The 17759-nt window shown below is 32.1% G+C and overlaps 1 protein-coding gene across 1 annotated transcript; it reads left to right on the forward strand.

Annotated features, from left to right (window-relative positions):
* The first annotated feature begins 1139 nt into the window (after positions 1 to 1139).
* On the forward strand, positions 1140 to 2724 carry LOC127719153 (melanopsin-A-like). Its single transcript, XM_052225176.1, has 2 exons — positions 1140 to 1565; positions 2578 to 2724. Exons 1-2 carry the CDS (start codon positions 1140 to 1142, stop codon positions 2722 to 2724), a joined length of 573 nt encoding a protein of 190 aa, XP_052081136.1.
* The last annotated feature ends 15035 nt before the right edge of the window (positions 2725 to 17759 follow it).

Below are 17759 nucleotides of genomic sequence, written 5' to 3' on the forward strand. Positions count from 1 at the left end.
ATATTGTATAATTTCATCTCAACCAATAATATTGAATATGCAAGAAAAACATAGATCTATCAGTTATACATGTTCGTTGATCACTCTATATTGAATCTGTAAACAGCAAGGTGGTGTCTTTTACCATCCGAGAGGATTCCAGAATTCACAGGTAAGGTATTTGTCATGTGTTTATGGATACAACAGATAATAATGATTGTTCGTCTCTTTTCAAAATTGGTAAAACAATTTTATGAAATTATCAATTAATGGCTAGATTATATTTTTTGCTTAAAGTTCTTAAATTTTCGAATAGATACAAAGAGCTGATAATTGAATGCTTGTGTTTATATTTTACGAAAACAATTATTTTCAAATTCAAGCAGCAGAAAATAAGAGGCCTAATTAAATCTTTTTCTTTAACTTAATACTAAAACAATATCATTCTAAACAACTGTTTTTAAACCATAGATTGTACAATTATATTATCATTTATGAAAATCAGTTGAAATGAACATTTAATGCAACTGAATTGACAAGACCGTAGATATAAGTTCAATAACTATGACGACCATATAGTTATATAACACATATACAAATCCTATATGGATAATCATTTATTCGAACAATTTTTCTTTTTATTGTTTTAAAATCTAAACAGACAATACTCAAATTGTCATATTTACAAAATATCACATCGGAAGTCTTTTGATGTATTATTTAATATATGAAACCAAGACAGAAATTGATTAAAGAAAGAAATAAATAGATAAAATAGAACTGAATCTGTCCTAAAAATCTTTTCCTTTGAATATAAAAAATAAAATCAATTAAAAAAACCTCCGTTTTCACAATATTGCATTATTTTCTTTGTTGAAAAGATTTTTCGATATTTATCTTTCAGGGTGAAGACGGGTTCAATTAGAACAGAAGATATGTCTAACAACACAACAAAAATAAGTATAAACAACCATCATGATGTAATAGCTGCTCAGACGCCTACGTGGTTCCATTTTACTTCCGGTGTAATTCTTCTTAATACAACTCTCGTGTCTGTAGTTTCGAACGGATTTGTTATTTTCGCATTATTGGTTAAGGATAGGAAGCTGCAGACCAGAATAACTGTTTATATTATAGCGATATGTTGTTTGAACTTATTAATGGCAACATTTGGAACACCAATGGTGGTAATATCCTGTTTTAACAAACTATGGTTGTTTGGGGAATCAGGCTGTACCTACTATGGCTTTTTGATGTCATTTGGCGGTCTTTCTTCAATACTTCTTTTGACTATAATTTCCGTCGACCGTTACATATACGTTGTAAAACACAATTTATCAAAACACCAATCAACAATACCAATAATTATAACTATAACTGTATGCTTTCTCATGACATTTGGTTTTACCATAAGTCCTTTAATTGGTTGGAACCAGTACACATATGCAGGAGTTGGTACCTCATGTGCAATAGATCTAGTTGGAGAAAAAAACAACGGCCAATCATTCGTCTTAGCTCTATGTGCTATCTACTTTGCTTTACCTGTTGCTGTGATGATATTTGCATACGGATCTATTTATGCAAAGGTATGTACAACCTTCAAAATGTATCAAAACATAGTAATGAAACACGTTTTGTGGTGCAATATGACCATCATTACGTAGGCTGGAGGTCAAATGTTTCGAAAAACAATCACCATCATGTTAATGATACTAAAAAAATCATAAATGTCGTGCGTCTAAACCACTTTTACGAGCTTGTCCTCATCAAGAATGCTCAAAACTATACAAGCGAAATTACGCTTCAAATGTACGTAAAACAAAGTCGAAAAGAAGGTTTATTATATATAATAACCATTGTTACCTCCAGGATTGCGGTTTAAAGTACAACTATTACGTTATGGAATAAAAAAATTATTATACTTTGTGTCAAAATGCCAGATTTAGATTTGTTGATACGAGGGAGACAATTTACTCTATCCCATTGCAAATACTCTATTACCCTTCGCGGAGACGCTTGCTCAAGTGTGCGCTTAAATAAATCCGGATGCTTGTTATATACAAAACGTCATAGCTTATTACTTAAATAATAATTGTAATTTAAAATATAATAGATAGTAATAACATTCAGTATAATAAATTAAATAACACATATCTGAGAGGGTGATAAAGCAGATTGTTATCCCTCAAAAAGACATTGTCAACCTTTGCTTCGCCTCAGTTGACAATGTTTTCTCGGGGTAACAATCTGCTCTATCACCCTCTTAGCTATGTGTTATTTATATAATATAAAGAAATGTTGATCATTCAAAGCTATTAAGTAAATCTGTACAATATCAAAAATAATATTGAATTTGAAATTTGAAATTTAACAATATTTGTAAAATTGATTACGCCTATGAAACAACTCTTTACTAAAAGAGAATATTTTAAAGTTTACAATTTTTTTCAAGCTCACCAGCCAAGTCTTATTCGGCAGGTCACATTCAAGAAAAAGAGGACGGATGTGATGAATTCAATGTATTTGTCATAATAAAATACATATCGAAATTATTCCTAGTTCATCGTAAGTTTATAATTTTACTTGTTTTCTTGAAAGGTGTTGAAAGATTCCAAGGCCAAATTGGGATACAGTCGAAGGAAGGATGTCGCGTTACAAAGACAAGAATTCCGAAAGAAATTATCCATGGAACAAGAACTTGCAGTAACAGTTATCATTAATATTGGTCAGTCTAATATAAAATAACAAGACAATTTAACTTTTAAAAGAAAAAGATGTTGGTATATTTCAATAAAACAATAAGCAGAGGTAACCATAGATACAGAAAAAAGACTCATAAAAGTTGTCTACATCCTCGGCTTATAATTTGGTCTGAGATGGATGGTCACATTGGCAACCATATCACATATTATTATTTTGATACAGGAGACAAGTGAATATACAGTTTTCCTAACTTAATAAGTCACTAAGAGGATCATCAGCACAGGAGCTAGTGCTCCAGTACAGACATATATTTTCTTGAATTGTCCTTTCATGAAATAAGCAACTATTATGACACTAAGTTCTTAACTCCTTCGGGCCATCAACCAATGCATATAGATAATTTTATTATATTTCAAGGGCCGTTTATGGCATATAGCTTATCACGTGTGCCGGTAGTTACATATTTTTGGATTTGAGCGTTCATCATGAAAGTGGATTAAGAAAAACGATTCGGACACATTCAATTTATTAAATGTAGTACATTTCTTTCTAAATGGTCCGTGGTCTAGAATGGATATAAATGTTTTAACATTATTGAGATATCTGTCGTAAACACAAAAATCCAAAATTAAAGAAAATTAAGAGATAGTGCAAGACAGGGTTCCATTTGTTTCGTTGTTCAAATCCTTCTACTTTTGAATTCAATCAGTTGAACTAAAAAAGGGATATAAAGAAATAGATATTTGAGTAATAATTCATGCCAGCCATAGATTTGTTTTTCACATGCCATGCACCATTATATTTTATATCTATTTCAATTTTTACACAGCGAAATACGCATAGTGTGCGGACATAGGTCCTGACACATGTGAACTTACGTGGGAGGTAAATTGTAACTGCCGTTAAAGAATATGTACATATCAGAGTCTGCGCGAAGAACATATCTATTGAGAATTTACAAAGCCAAAAAGCGAGTTATATCATATTCAAAACATTATAGAGGATTGCACTTGAAATATCAAAGTAGGACTTTATTATTTAGTTGTGTAATTTCTTTCATCAGAAACAATCAATGAAGTAGAGCCAGGATCCCCTATAAACGGCCCTGTAAAAGTGTGTTTTTTTAACTTCAATTATTAAAGTGAATATAGTTAATATGCATTGCTAAATGTATGATATTTAGAAGTATTAAACGAAAAGTGTTGTCTGCTTCAGTTTATAGATATATTAGCCTGAATTAGAAATAGATTTAATGTTCATCCATTTTTCTAGAAATTTGTCAATTTTTTTACCCTTTTTCACGATTTTGTTTGTGGCGCCACCCCTAGCCAATTTAATTTTTTTTTCTGAAAAGTAAACCATATGGTAAATAAAGAATATTCCAGCAAAATCTTTGTGAGCGAAGGGTGGCGCCACTGTTTATTTTTTTAGAAAATTCAGTATACTTACGATCAATCTTAGTCGTAAGGTTTTTTGTGAACCCGACTCCAGGTTTTTATGAAATTCTCCTTCATTATGACGTCATAATTACATCATTACGCAATCGGTAAAAAATGTATTTCAGCTGAAACCATTGGATTTTAAACATATGTTTTAATCATCTTTCCACTACATTATCACAGTGAACAATTTTAAGATATTTAGGGCCGAAATAATGAGTTAGTGAACTGAAAGCCATGGATGTACAATTACCTGATAACCGAAGAAACTTTCACTATTGAACATTGACCTAAAGAAAAATAGACTAATCCGTCTATGGTCAATTTTGACTTTGGAAGTTGAACCTTTGTTTATTAATAATTTCTATTACTTTAAATTCAATTTGTCACATAACTCTTTAAAAATCGTATAAAAATACAGATAAATGTTTATAAGTGATAGCATTTGATATTAAAGGAATTCTCGCAGCTACTAAAAGCAAGATCTTAATTCTTCATTTGTTCGTATCAAATCGCATCGTTGCATAGTACATGGTGTATTAGTAAAAATCGTTTGAACATTCATATATATATATATGAGTATTATTCTTTTTTTCTAGGTTTCTTCTTAATATGTTACACTCCATATGCATGTGTACTTCTATGGAAAGTGTTAAGTAAAGATGCTGAAATCGACCCAATTGTCATGGCAATACCAAACATGATAACCAAGATTGCGGGAATGTTTACACCATTTGTCTTTTTGAGCAAGAACAAGGTCTTTAGAGAACACATGTTGAATATATACCCCTGTTTCAGACCGAGGAACGTGGTACATACCTGTGAAAGTATTGAGCAAACAACAGTGACAACTGTACACAACAGAGATGAAACAACAAGCGTGCATCCTTCCAATACAAAACAGGGCAACAACTCTAAGCAGCGTGACGATAGACAATTTTAACTTATAAAAGAGAAACCCTCGTTAAATGACGAAACTGAGCTTGTTTTGATATAATATATCCAATCTGATATTCAGACGGAATCTCCCTTTTCACAAACTCTTCGGAGGCTGTCGGCGGATATTACGATCACATTTGATCCACAGTGTATAATAAAACTGTCTGACGTTTACAAAGATTGTAGATTAACTGACAACCCGTCACATTGTGACCGATGTTACTCTGTTCAAGCATTATATAACCAATTATAGACTTGAAAGATAAACAAGAATATACTACGATAATATAAACATTAGGAGATTTAGTATGATTGCCAAAAATGCAACCATCCAACATAGTTAAAATGTCGATTGTCGAATAGGCAATCGTAGGCCAAATAGACAACATGTGTGATATCCTAACCAATCATATTCTACACAGATAACTCCATTTGTACTATGTGTGATCATTGCCGCCTTACCAATCATAGACTAAACTGATCACTTAAATTCATCCATGTATGATCAATTGTCACCTGACCAACTATAGGATAAACAGACCACTCCATTTTATGTATGGGTGATCGATTTTCGAAAAAATAACTTCATTTCATCCATGTGTGATCTATTTTCGTCTAACCAGTCATATGATACACAGATAACTCCATTTGTACCATATGTGATCAATTGTCGCCTTACCAATCATAAACTAAACAGATCACTTAATTTTATCTATGTGTGATCAGTTGTCGCCTAACCAACTATAGGCTAAATAGATCATTCCATTTTATGTTTTGGTGAGCGATTGTCTACTTGGCAATCGTATGCAAAATAGATAACTTCATGTCATCCATGTGTGATCGATTGTCTCCTTACCAGTCATATACTACACAGATAACTCCATTTCATCTCTGTATGAACGATTGTCGTCTAATCAAATATTCAAAGTAAATTGTAAAATCCATTCATATCACAGATGGTAGACCTACCTAAATAAGATTTGGTGTATCAATACTTTCATTGCAAACATTGAATTTTATTTATGAAGCATCAATTATTCATAATTAAAGAGCAACAGGGTACATTGTAATTTTAGTTGTATATTTATACAAAATCTTACTGTTGTGATTGTGTCGACCATTTCAGAAAATATATATTATGGACGATGAATAAACAACTGGCTTACAAATATTTCATTGATTGATTTATAATTTGTTAGTTGGTTAAAGATACCAAAGGGATATTAAAACTCATATGTCGAAAACATACTGATAACGCTATGGCAAAAAAACAAAACAAAAAACGTTGAAAAGACAAAAAACAATACACAAAACAGAATAAAGAAAACTAGACTGAGCAACTTGAACCCTATTTAAAACCGAGAGTGATCTCATTGGCTCCGGAGGGAAAGTAGTAAACGCTTAAACAGTTACCACTATACTTATTGCAGTAAATGCAAGGCATTATACATTTAGTTATGTTTTAATTTTTCAAAAAAGAAATCGATGATAGCACTGATAAAACTTTAAGAATAAATGTATTCAAAGGATCGATGAGCTAACATTGAAAGTTTCAAATTAGTGGGCTCTATAATCAATATCTACCTAAAAATTAGGATGTGATATCCAAATTTGGATACGAATTCTACAGGTTTAACCAAATTTCCTTACTAAGTCTTCTGTTTAATAACATTATGTGGAAGTGCAATATACAAATTCGAAAAGTTTTATCTATCAACCGAATTGAACGGACCATCAAAAGCACGTAAAACATCCAAGGAGTTTCTGAAACTCTAAAAATCATTCATTCATTTATTTTTATATACTTTATTACAATAAATAATAGACAATTTTGATAGAAGTGCGAGAACTAGTTACCAGAAGCGAAAACTCAATCGTAAAGCAGAGATGAAACGAATTTTCTTTTTTTGGAGTAGTTTAGGTAGCCAATACACATTACATTACTTTCAAATCTACAAAAGAGGCCTTAAGCTGAGATGTGATAGTGGTATGATATTTTATGATTTACGTCATACCGCTGTCACAATGTTGGGTGTTTTGTGGGCAGGTACGAGCACAAAACTTTAATAAAGAAAAGCTATTAAAAAATATATGTTCATGTGTGTTATACTAAAAATGAGCAGTTCAGTTACATAAAGAATAAAAGGCGTAACTCGATAAATCAGTACAAAGTGGGGAAAAAAAACACTAAAAAGCAACATAAAAACAATAACACAAAACACCGTTATAAGAGTATTTGCAATGTACTGAATGCTCGTTCAAAGCTATTTACAACTAATAAATAAATCATGTTCTACCAGACCAAAGTATCAATCAGTACACATCCTACGCATTTAGTGTAAAAACATCATTAACAGTCTGAGAGATTCATGACCTTATGCTATGCCAAAATACAAGTAACCAGTATAGACTGGATTTTGAAACATTAGTACTTATCAATGTACATACATGTACATAGCAAGATATATTCAGTTATGTTTTAATAATTCAAAAATGAAATCAATGTTTGTACCGATGAGACGATGTTTACAGATTCAATTATGTTGTTTAAGTTATCAGAATAAGTTTATTTAAGGGATCGATGAGTTTGCAAGGATTGTATCTAAATTAATAGGTTTTAAAAAAAACATTAACATAAAAATAAGAATGTGACAAACCAATTTTAATAAGAATTCTGCAAGTACGGCAAAAATTCTAAACAAATCTTTTTAACTTTGAAAGAAATAAGTAATAGTTCTATTAATTGCGATAACGAAAGCCCTAACTTAATGAGTTACGAATAACCCATAAATTACGTTCTCTGAAATCTAAAGCGTGACTACAGACACGGGCATAGAAAACAAGCTGTGAAATATAATCATCATAGGAACAGACCAGATGAACATCACCGTTGAAAAAGCGAACATTTACAATAGGGAACGAAAAATCTTGAATAAAGTTGGATTTTTTAAAGTAAGTTCTCTTTGGTAATTTCCGCTGTGGAATAAGAAAAACTTGATTTTTTAAAGCAAAAGTATACAAAAGGTAGGTGTTTCAAATCAATCAATTAAAAAGTAAAATAAAAACAAAAATACCGAACTCCGAGGAAATTTTAAACGGAGAGTCCCTAATCAAACGAATGGATAATAACTGTCATATTTCTGACTTGGTACAGACATTTTCTTATGTAGAAAATGGTTGATTAAACCTGGTTTTATAGCTAGCTAAACTTCTCACTTGTATGACAGTTGCATAAGATTACATTATATTGACAACTATGTGTGAACAAACCATCAGGCATAATAGGTAAAAATGTCAAAAATAGGGGTAGAGCAGTCAACATTGGGTTATAATCTTAATCACTATAAAAACAAACAAATATGTAAAGGAAGAAAGACAAAAAGGCATACAGACAAAACAAATTAGTCAAAGCGAAAGACAAGAATACAAAAAATTACCATAGCACAATAACACAACGACAGGATGTACAAGTACCGAGCCACGTCAAATAGACACTACAAAAATGTACTAAAAATTAAAGTAATAATTTACAAAGACAAATAAAAGAATACTTTAACACGTTATTAAGATGATTAACAACGTCAGTAACTGGAATCTAAACTTCAAGACCATCGTGTATTATTTGTGAAGTAGATACGGAATATTTATCAACAAGGTCTCGGTATCGTCCGATGAACTGTTTTAGTAAAAAGACGAGACGTTCATTGACATACCCCTGGTCCATCAACTTTCTGCTCAAACACTAGTGACGTTTTACAAAGTTTGAGTAGCAGCTGCAAGCTCTTGAATACCGAATGAGGTGGGAAATGTATATCCCATACGCAGGTGAAGTTGGTATATTGCTATTAAGGTTATTAATAATTTCAAAATTAAAATCGTCTCGTTTGTCATAGATTCTGGTACTGAGATGACCGCTTATGTCAAATTCAAGTATAAGTCTAAAATGAGGCTGAGGAAGCCGTGTCTGTTGTATCTGTAATTTTTAATTCTGGAGGATATATTAAAGGAACCCAATTAGAAAAGTTTGGATTGTTAATAGAAAGAACATCATCAATATATTTGAATGTGAAATTAAATAATCTGGCTTCTTTGATCTTCTTGTTTTTGACCAGTTTCTAAAAAAAAACCGACTCATATCAAAAATAAGAAGAGGTCGTCAAGGAGAAGCGCTCAGTTAATTTAGGCGCATTAAATGTAATTTAAATTATGATAGAAACACGTATGCTGTTAAAGTACGGTGTTAATAAGTCACAATTGGTTCCCATAGGATTACAAACAAATTGGCGATACACTTTATTGCCGAAACGTCCATGCTGAATCCCGCCTCCGTCAACATTTGTCGGAGGTTGTTGATTTAGTAATTAAATTTTGACACCTATAGCATACTTGACCAAGTGAAAGGTAAGGCACCTGTAGTGTGATTCAATCACGTGTTATACTATTTACCTTTTAAAATCATACATCTTAAAGGGGCACTAGCTGTCAAAATCATGTTCACCGATTTGACTCAAATTCTCATATTTGATATATAACATACTAAACCACATATCCAAATCACAAAACGTCTGAAATAAACAGTTAACAAAGCACATACTAGATAATACATATCAGCGTTTCGTGTGTATTTTAGTCTAGACGCCATTTAGTTAACTATCGAAATGACCTCCGAAAACTGAGTTTTTGTGGATCGAATCAGTCAATCAAATGATTTACCTTTGTTTCACTTTCAATGTTGACATTATGTTCCTTTTAATAAATGAACACGCATAATTCATGCGAAATCCATCTCTAGATAAGGGTTAAATTTAAGGTCACATGAATACAGATTCAATGAGGTCGAATTATTCACATGCAAGTGAATAATTCATCAGCGATGTTTCTTACCTTATTTCGACAAAATTGAACAAATCTGGCTGTAAAAAGCGATTTATCGTTTCACTATTTCACTTTCATTAATGATTGAACAAAAAAAAAAATCATATTTTAAGTTTTTTATATATCTCGTAGCTAGAGCCCCTTTAAAGGAAAAAAATATAATATGTTGAAAGAAATTAACATAATAGTAATATTGCATTTCTAAAATATTCAATTCCATCAAGTCCCTTATAAATCTAACTTCAAATTTGAGAATTTCACATAGTAAATTTAAATTCACATATTTCCACCCCTCTCACCTAAATATCATTAAGCAATCTATTTGTTTATTGCTACCAGCAAAATGCTTGAGTCCAGGCAAATATTCACAGCACATTCTATTCTTTTTGATGTGTGCCAAAAACATTTCTTCAAATAGGGGTCAAATAAAAAAATGTTAAATTTTCAATTGGATTGAGCTTGAAAATATACAAATGTAACATACTTCAATCTGGGAGAACATGAGTTTTGTATTAGTTGTACTTGGCTTTTAACTTGCTCAGAGTAACGGCAAGTGCTCTCATTTCAGTGCTTTGTCTCTATTGATTTTACGTTAGTGGTTTCTGTACTTCGTACCGATCTTTTGAGTTAGACTGGTTTTTACAGTTTGAGCTTATGTACTGTTTAAAGAGAACAGTGAACTGTCACACGATGGGGTTTGGGAGAGGGAGGGGTAGGCGCTCACAAACATGTACCCCGCCACATTCTGTATATTCCTGTCTTAAATCAGGATCATGTAGACCACTGGTTGTCGTTGGTTCATGTTTGTCATATTTGTTCTTTGGAAATTATTTTGTTATAGATTAGGTCGTTAGTTTTCTCGTTAGACATTTTAAAATTGTTTTACATTTTTCATGCCGAATATACGGTATGGGATTTTCTCATTGTGGAGGCCATGCGGTTATACCCAATACTTGGTTCACACGCCACTTTCTTCATTTATTGTTAAGTTTCCATTTTAAAAAGAAATGGTTTTCATCATCTCATTCTTTACCTACTTAATAGCTGTCAATAATTATATTCGATGTTCAATAAAAGAATGTAAAAAGATTTATTGTTTACATTCCTCGTATCATTTTCTTGTATATTTTTTATGCTCTTTATAAACATTATATATATGTGTGTGTGTGTGTGTGTGAGTGGTGGTCGGTTAATTAATGATAGTGACAAGCACAAAGCTTTTTTTGATAGTCCAATTTATCGAGCTTTATGCCTAACAATTTCTTATGAAATTAAAGACTTGCAAGCATACAGGAATACTACTTTTTTCCACTCAAAAAGAAGTCAATTAAAAAAAAATGCATTTGTAATAAACCTTTTTATATCTGCATATTCTTAAAAGCAATAAAAAATAAGATATATATACAGGTTGTCTATTAGTTATCAGAAGGTGTTATGGTATTTAATCGGTGGTGCATAGGGTATTGTATGGCCGAACTACAGGTATTCATTAAACATCAGGTAGTTATACCTGTATTACAGCAACAATAATATACTCCAACCTCACTTGTGCCCTCGGTAAAACCTACATCAAGGATGTACCCAAAGTCAGAGCATATGAAGTAAAATTGCGTACTAACTATGTCTTATCAATCACCATGAGGCGTGACACCTGAAGCTTACAAAATTCAAACGAGACCTGAAATTGAGAAATGCAATCACCTGTACCGCACACCTGTGACTTATGATGAACTCATGGCATGGCACCCGAGACCCCAACTCTGGATTCCTTATGAAAGTGGGCGGAACAAAGTGTAGTTTGGGGTTGTTAAAAAGTCCCATTTGTACACCTTCTAAGTCTGCTTGTCATTCGAAAAAATGAAAATATCATGTCACTATTCTTTTTAATTATATTGTTGAATCAATCGGCATCACACATGCTCATTGTGTATCACTGTCGTGCGTTTTATTGGATAATAATCGAAACTAAATTTGCACTGTTTCGTTATGCCAATATGAATGATAGGAACCGTTGACGTAGTAGCCTCGTTCTGAGTGACTTCTGGGATGGAAATATGCATATTTGACAGGTCGATAAATCGTTGCATTAAAATACATATTTTACCAAATATTTGACACTTATATTGCTATCGATGTATTTTTGGGTAACGTTATTTATATACATTTTGAAACTGTATCGTTATGCCAATATGAATGATAGGAACCGTTGACGTAGTAGCCTCGTTCTGAGTGACTTCTGGGATGGAAATATGCATATTTGACAGGTCGATGAATCGTTGCATTAAAATACATATTTTACCAAATATTTGACACTTATATTGCTATCGATGTATTTTTGGGGAACGTTATTTATAAACATTTTGAAACAAAAATTGAAAATCGTGTCATGTCTCCTTTAAGTACAAGTTCTTTAAACAAAAAAAGGGAGGGGGGAGGATTGGTTAAGAGCACAGAAAGATTAATCATAAAACACTTACTAGAAACCGAGATGAAACGAGCTTTGAATAGTTTTTGTATAGTTTAGGTAGCCAATACTTAGAAGAAACAACTTTCAAATATTCCGAAGGATACCTAAGCTAAGAAGTGGTAATGACATGGATATTAACATTTTCTAGGGAGCACGGTCTTGAATGTAGAAGAGTTTATAATTTCATTCTTAATAACTTCCGTGTAGTATTTACATCATTCTACTTCCACATTATTGGCTAATTTATCGGCCGGTGCAATGTACGAACACAACACTGGATTTGTTTTTATCCTATGTACACATTTTCATCATATATCATGAATCTATTACATATTATCGACAAAAAAAGAATAAGTCATTCAATGATTGTGGATCGAAAACAATTGCTACTTTTTATATTTCGCGTTTTGGTTACGAAGTTAACCAAACATGTGTCCATGATAATCAATCAAAACGTTCTCATTGATGTTAAAGTAAAACAGAGCAAAAATATGTAAGATGTTATTTCGATGACCGACAAATGCTGATTTTGTTTTTAAATTTTCCACGCGTTTGCGTTCAAACTCGCTTTCTATATCAATTCAACGTTTCTCATTTTATGCGTGTATATTAATTTTGAGTCGTTAAAGTGACCTCTCAGATTTTGGTAATACTGCCTTCCTTTCACGTTTGTTGACATTATCTGCCTTTACTATTTTTCCTTCGCACTTGCACATGTTGTTGGACGTCTTTTTAATGATATTGATCATGTTAATTTAACTGCATACGGGTATAACGTAGCTGGATAAAAATACGGAAAGACAACAGCAGTAAAATTCCTGCAGATTTTAGTATAATTAAGGATATTATGTTTAAAAAAAGTCTATGTATACGTGTTTCATAATAGAAATTAGCCATTCAATTATTTAACAGTTGGACATCTGTGTGGCAATTTAAAGAGTGTTTAGGATCAACAATTCCGAAAAGTTAAGCCAAATACGGTAAAATCTAATCGTTAAACTGAAACACATGTGTTAATAAGCAATTCAGTTACATAAAACATAGACGACTGTTTTGTCAAATCTGACTTTATAGAAATGAACAGACAATGACATTTGCAATGATCAAATGTGACAGACTACTATAAAGAAGCATCATTTTGCTTTAGATAAATTTTGATAAGAATGATAACCGAAGTCGACAAACTATTTAATTTATCATGCAAGTTGTGCCTTTGGTACAGGGAAAAAGTAATTTGTTGATTAAACAACTTACTAATTGAATAAAAAAAAAAAACGCGGTTTTATGCTTAATGTAAATGAGTACTAACAAATGTTTTAAATTCCATATTTTAAGGGCTCTTTTTGCTGTTGGCATGAGACATTTCTAGACCAGCACATCTACAACAGATATATGAAGATTGAACAGATTTACCAAAACAATGAGATGTTATCGTTTTAAGCAGAACATTTAAACGTTGATATGCGGTTGAGTTGCGAAGAACGACGAAAAGACAAACAACAGTATAATAAACACAACATATTAAACTTAAAACTGGGCAAAACAAAATCCACAAAAATTTGGGGTGATTGCAGGTGCTTCAGAAACACGTCATAGATCACCAGTAAACCAATTTTTATCTGAACAGGACATTTTAATCTGTACAGATCTTAAAAAAACTGAACAAGAAATTATTATGTCACTTCCAGTCTGTCAGTTTATTTTCAGATTAATCCCCTGCGGTAAGTTCAGTACTGTTCTGACAATTCGCTTGCAGAAAGTCAATTCAGATATGTTTAGTCTATGTTCAGACTATTCTGGAGTTGTTATTTACCTGTACACATCAACAATACTGAATTGTCTGAAAAGCTACTGATCAGTACTGAATTGACTGCAAGCGAATTGTGTGAACAGTACTGAATCTACCTCAGTAGATAAGCTTAAAAATTGACTGAAGGACATAACAGAACTTAATAATGTATTTTTCAGACTTTTCAGATGTTGTTAAGACCAAAAGGACCGTATCAGGCATACCAGGATTAAAATGCTTTATACCTTACTCGTTTATCATGTACATAAGACTCACCAGTGACGCTCAAATAGATAAAATGAAAAGGGCCATATAGAGTAGGAAGTTGAAAAGCATTGAAAATGTCTTGCCAAATACAGCTAAGATATTGTCAATGGTAACAAGTCTAAGCTTTAAACTGAATACACTTATAATTACTCACTATCAGTGTTGAAGAGTTATTTGCACATCATTTGCTTTTGCATGAACTAAAGTTCATAACTATGTATTTTGCCTTTGAAAATTGATTACACTTTAGCTTTCTGTATTTTTTGCAATTTTTAATAAAATAAGTATAATATCTTAAGCCCAATCTGTCGTCACTGAGATGAGTATCAAAATCGTCTGTAGACATTAAGATATGCAAATTATATTTTCATTCATAGAAATATGTTAGTTAGTTATTTAATTTTTAATTACCCACTAAAAGATAAACAACAGATACCATAGGGACAATCAAACTCGTAATTCGAAAACAAACTGGCAATGCAATGGCAAAAAAGAAAAACGATCAAAAGACAATCAACAGTATACAAACATACAGTGTTACAAAACACAACATAGAAAAATAAAGACTAAGCAACACGAACCCCATCAGGTGATCTCAGGTGCATTAATTTTATCTTTAGGAAAGATTTAATATTTTACACAGAATGCACGACCCTTCCGGAGCACCTGAGATCACCCCCAGTTTTTGGTGGGGTTCGTGTTGCTTAGTCTTTGGTTTCCTATGTTGTGTCATCTGTACTATTATTTGTCTGTTTGTATTTTTATTTTTGGCCATGGCGTTGTCAGTTTGTTTTCGATCTATGAGTTTGACTGTCCCTCTGGTATCTATCTTTTTCAAACGCGATAGCTATCATATTACTCATTCGAAAAATGTATAGATACAAACACAGCAGATTGTAAAATATTCCGTGGACAATAGTAGAGATTTTTGTTTAAATAAAGAAGAGTTCATAGATGTTAGTATTTTTTAAAAAAAAATTCTGCATTGCTGAAATATTTTTTGTTTCCTGCTTAATGTTAGCCTCAGGCGATAGCCTTACACAACAGTGTAATAATATGAAAACATCGCCATATTCATTTTGTAGATATTTCTTATCTAATTTCAGTGTGTCCTTCGTCAATGTGTGTGTTGAATTTTAAGCCTAGTACCTTTTGTTAGCTATTATTCGTGTGTTTCTTTGTCCTATATGTTCTCCCATTAATTTGTATTGTGGTCCTGTCATGTGAAGTTGTCGTTTTGGTGTTATGTTTGACGTTGCCATTAAAACGGGAGGTTTGGCATGCCACAAAACCAGGTTCAACCAACGATTTTTTTTCTTAAAATGTCCTGTACCAAGTCAGGAAAATGGCCATTGTTATATTATAGTTCGTTTCTGTGTGTGTTACATTTTTAATGTTGTGTTTTTGTTGTGTCGTTGTTCTCCTCTTATATTTGATGCGTTTCCCTCAGTTTTAGTTTGTAACCCGGATTTGTTTTTATCTCTATCGATTTATGAGTTTCGAACAGCGGTATACTACGGTTGCCTTTATTTATACGTTAAGATATAACTGCAAATATGTAAACATCTGCATTATAATATAAATGTATTTGAGTTCGAACTACTGGTTGTTTTAGAAAAGAAAGATAATCGCACCCTAATGTATCTAAAATTTCAATCCACATTTATCAACATATGAGCTGCGTCGGATAGGAATCGACCTTATGCAAATGCGCGTATACATGTACATGTATATGTCTTTGATTATTTTTGTAACATTCAAAGACGAAATAAAAGATGATTTTAGCCTGTTTTGTAGGGTTCTTATATCGAATTAATTTTCAAATAGTTACAGACTTTGCATAGAGATTTTTTCAACCCAAAATAAGTTTATTTATTTGCATAAGGTCGATTTCTATCCGACGCAGCTCATATGATGATCATTATTGTCACCTATGTTATGGACTTCTTAATTGTATTCATTGAATTCTTCAATCGCAATTATTTAATTTTTCAATCGAATGATATACTATTGTATTCACAAAGTATTTTATTTTTCAATCGAATAATATACCAGTGTATTCACAAAGTATTTAATTTTTCAATCGAATAATATACCATTGTATTCACAAAGTATTTTATTTTTCAATCGAATAATATACCATTGGTTTCACAATGGTTATAGGAATAAACTTGCAATCATAATGATGGTGCTACGTTACTGTAATGTAATTAAATGTTGCAAGCTATTCTTATTAACTGTTCAAAAATAAGAGACAGAAAAATAAAAGTATGACCTTTTTAAAGGATTTGGGAATTATATCAATGACAAAAATTATAAAAAAAATGATTTAATGTTAAATGTCAAAGCTGTCATGGTTTGTTTTAACATTTCTGGACATTCATATTAAGCGTAAAACATAAACAACAATCAGTCAGAAAAATAGGAAATACATGTTATTTCTTTTTCTGAAATGACCGCATAAGTACAATCGTGCAAGAAACAAGAGGGCACATTTTGAAAACCATAGTGTACTATAAAGTGGCAATGTTTATGATATATTCTGGTACCCGAAATATGTGGCACACCTACACAAAAGATTTTGGTTCTCATATTGGTGGCATTTCAATGTTACTACAGGTATTGCGTCTCAACATTAGTGGCATTGTTAGCTGAACTTTACATCCAAGTGCTCGAGAACGGTACAGTATTACAAAAAATCCTAGTGCTCAAGATAGATTGGTGCAATTGTTACATGTACAGTAAAGGCTAGTGTTCGGAAAGGTTGACATTGTTACAGTAGATGGCATTGTTACATGTACAATAGATCCTGGAGCTCGATATTGGTGACATGTTGTTACTGCTCGAGAAAGGTGGCATATCGTTACTGATCGAGAAAGGTGGCATTGCAATAATAGATGATTGTGCTCGAGATTTGTTGTATTGTTAAATGTATAATAAATCATAGTGCTCGTGATTGGTGGTATTGTTACAATAGATCATGGTGCTTCAGTCTGAATGCTTTTTTGCATGTACAAATTGTATAAAAGATCGCCGTGCTAGAGAAAAAGAGGCATTGTTACAATAGATACTTTTTTCGAGAATTGTTATACATTGAACATTATATCTTAGTGTAAATCAAGGTTGGCATTGTTACAAAAGATCTTAGTGATAAAAATGAATGGCATTATTACATAATTGATATAAGTGTACGAGAAGGATGGTACTGTTATAATAACATACAAAATCCTGGTGCTTGAGGATGGTGGAATTTTTACGTATCCAAGTTCTCTACGCTAATGGCAACGTTACATACATGTGA

The sequence above is a fragment of the Mytilus californianus genome, unplaced genomic scaffold (assembly GCF_021869535.1).
Source record: "Mytilus californianus isolate M0D057914Y unplaced genomic scaffold, xbMytCali1.0.p SCAF_10, whole genome shotgun sequence".
In the NCBI taxonomy this organism is placed as follows: Eukaryota; Metazoa; Mollusca; class Bivalvia; order Mytilida; family Mytilidae; genus Mytilus; species Mytilus californianus.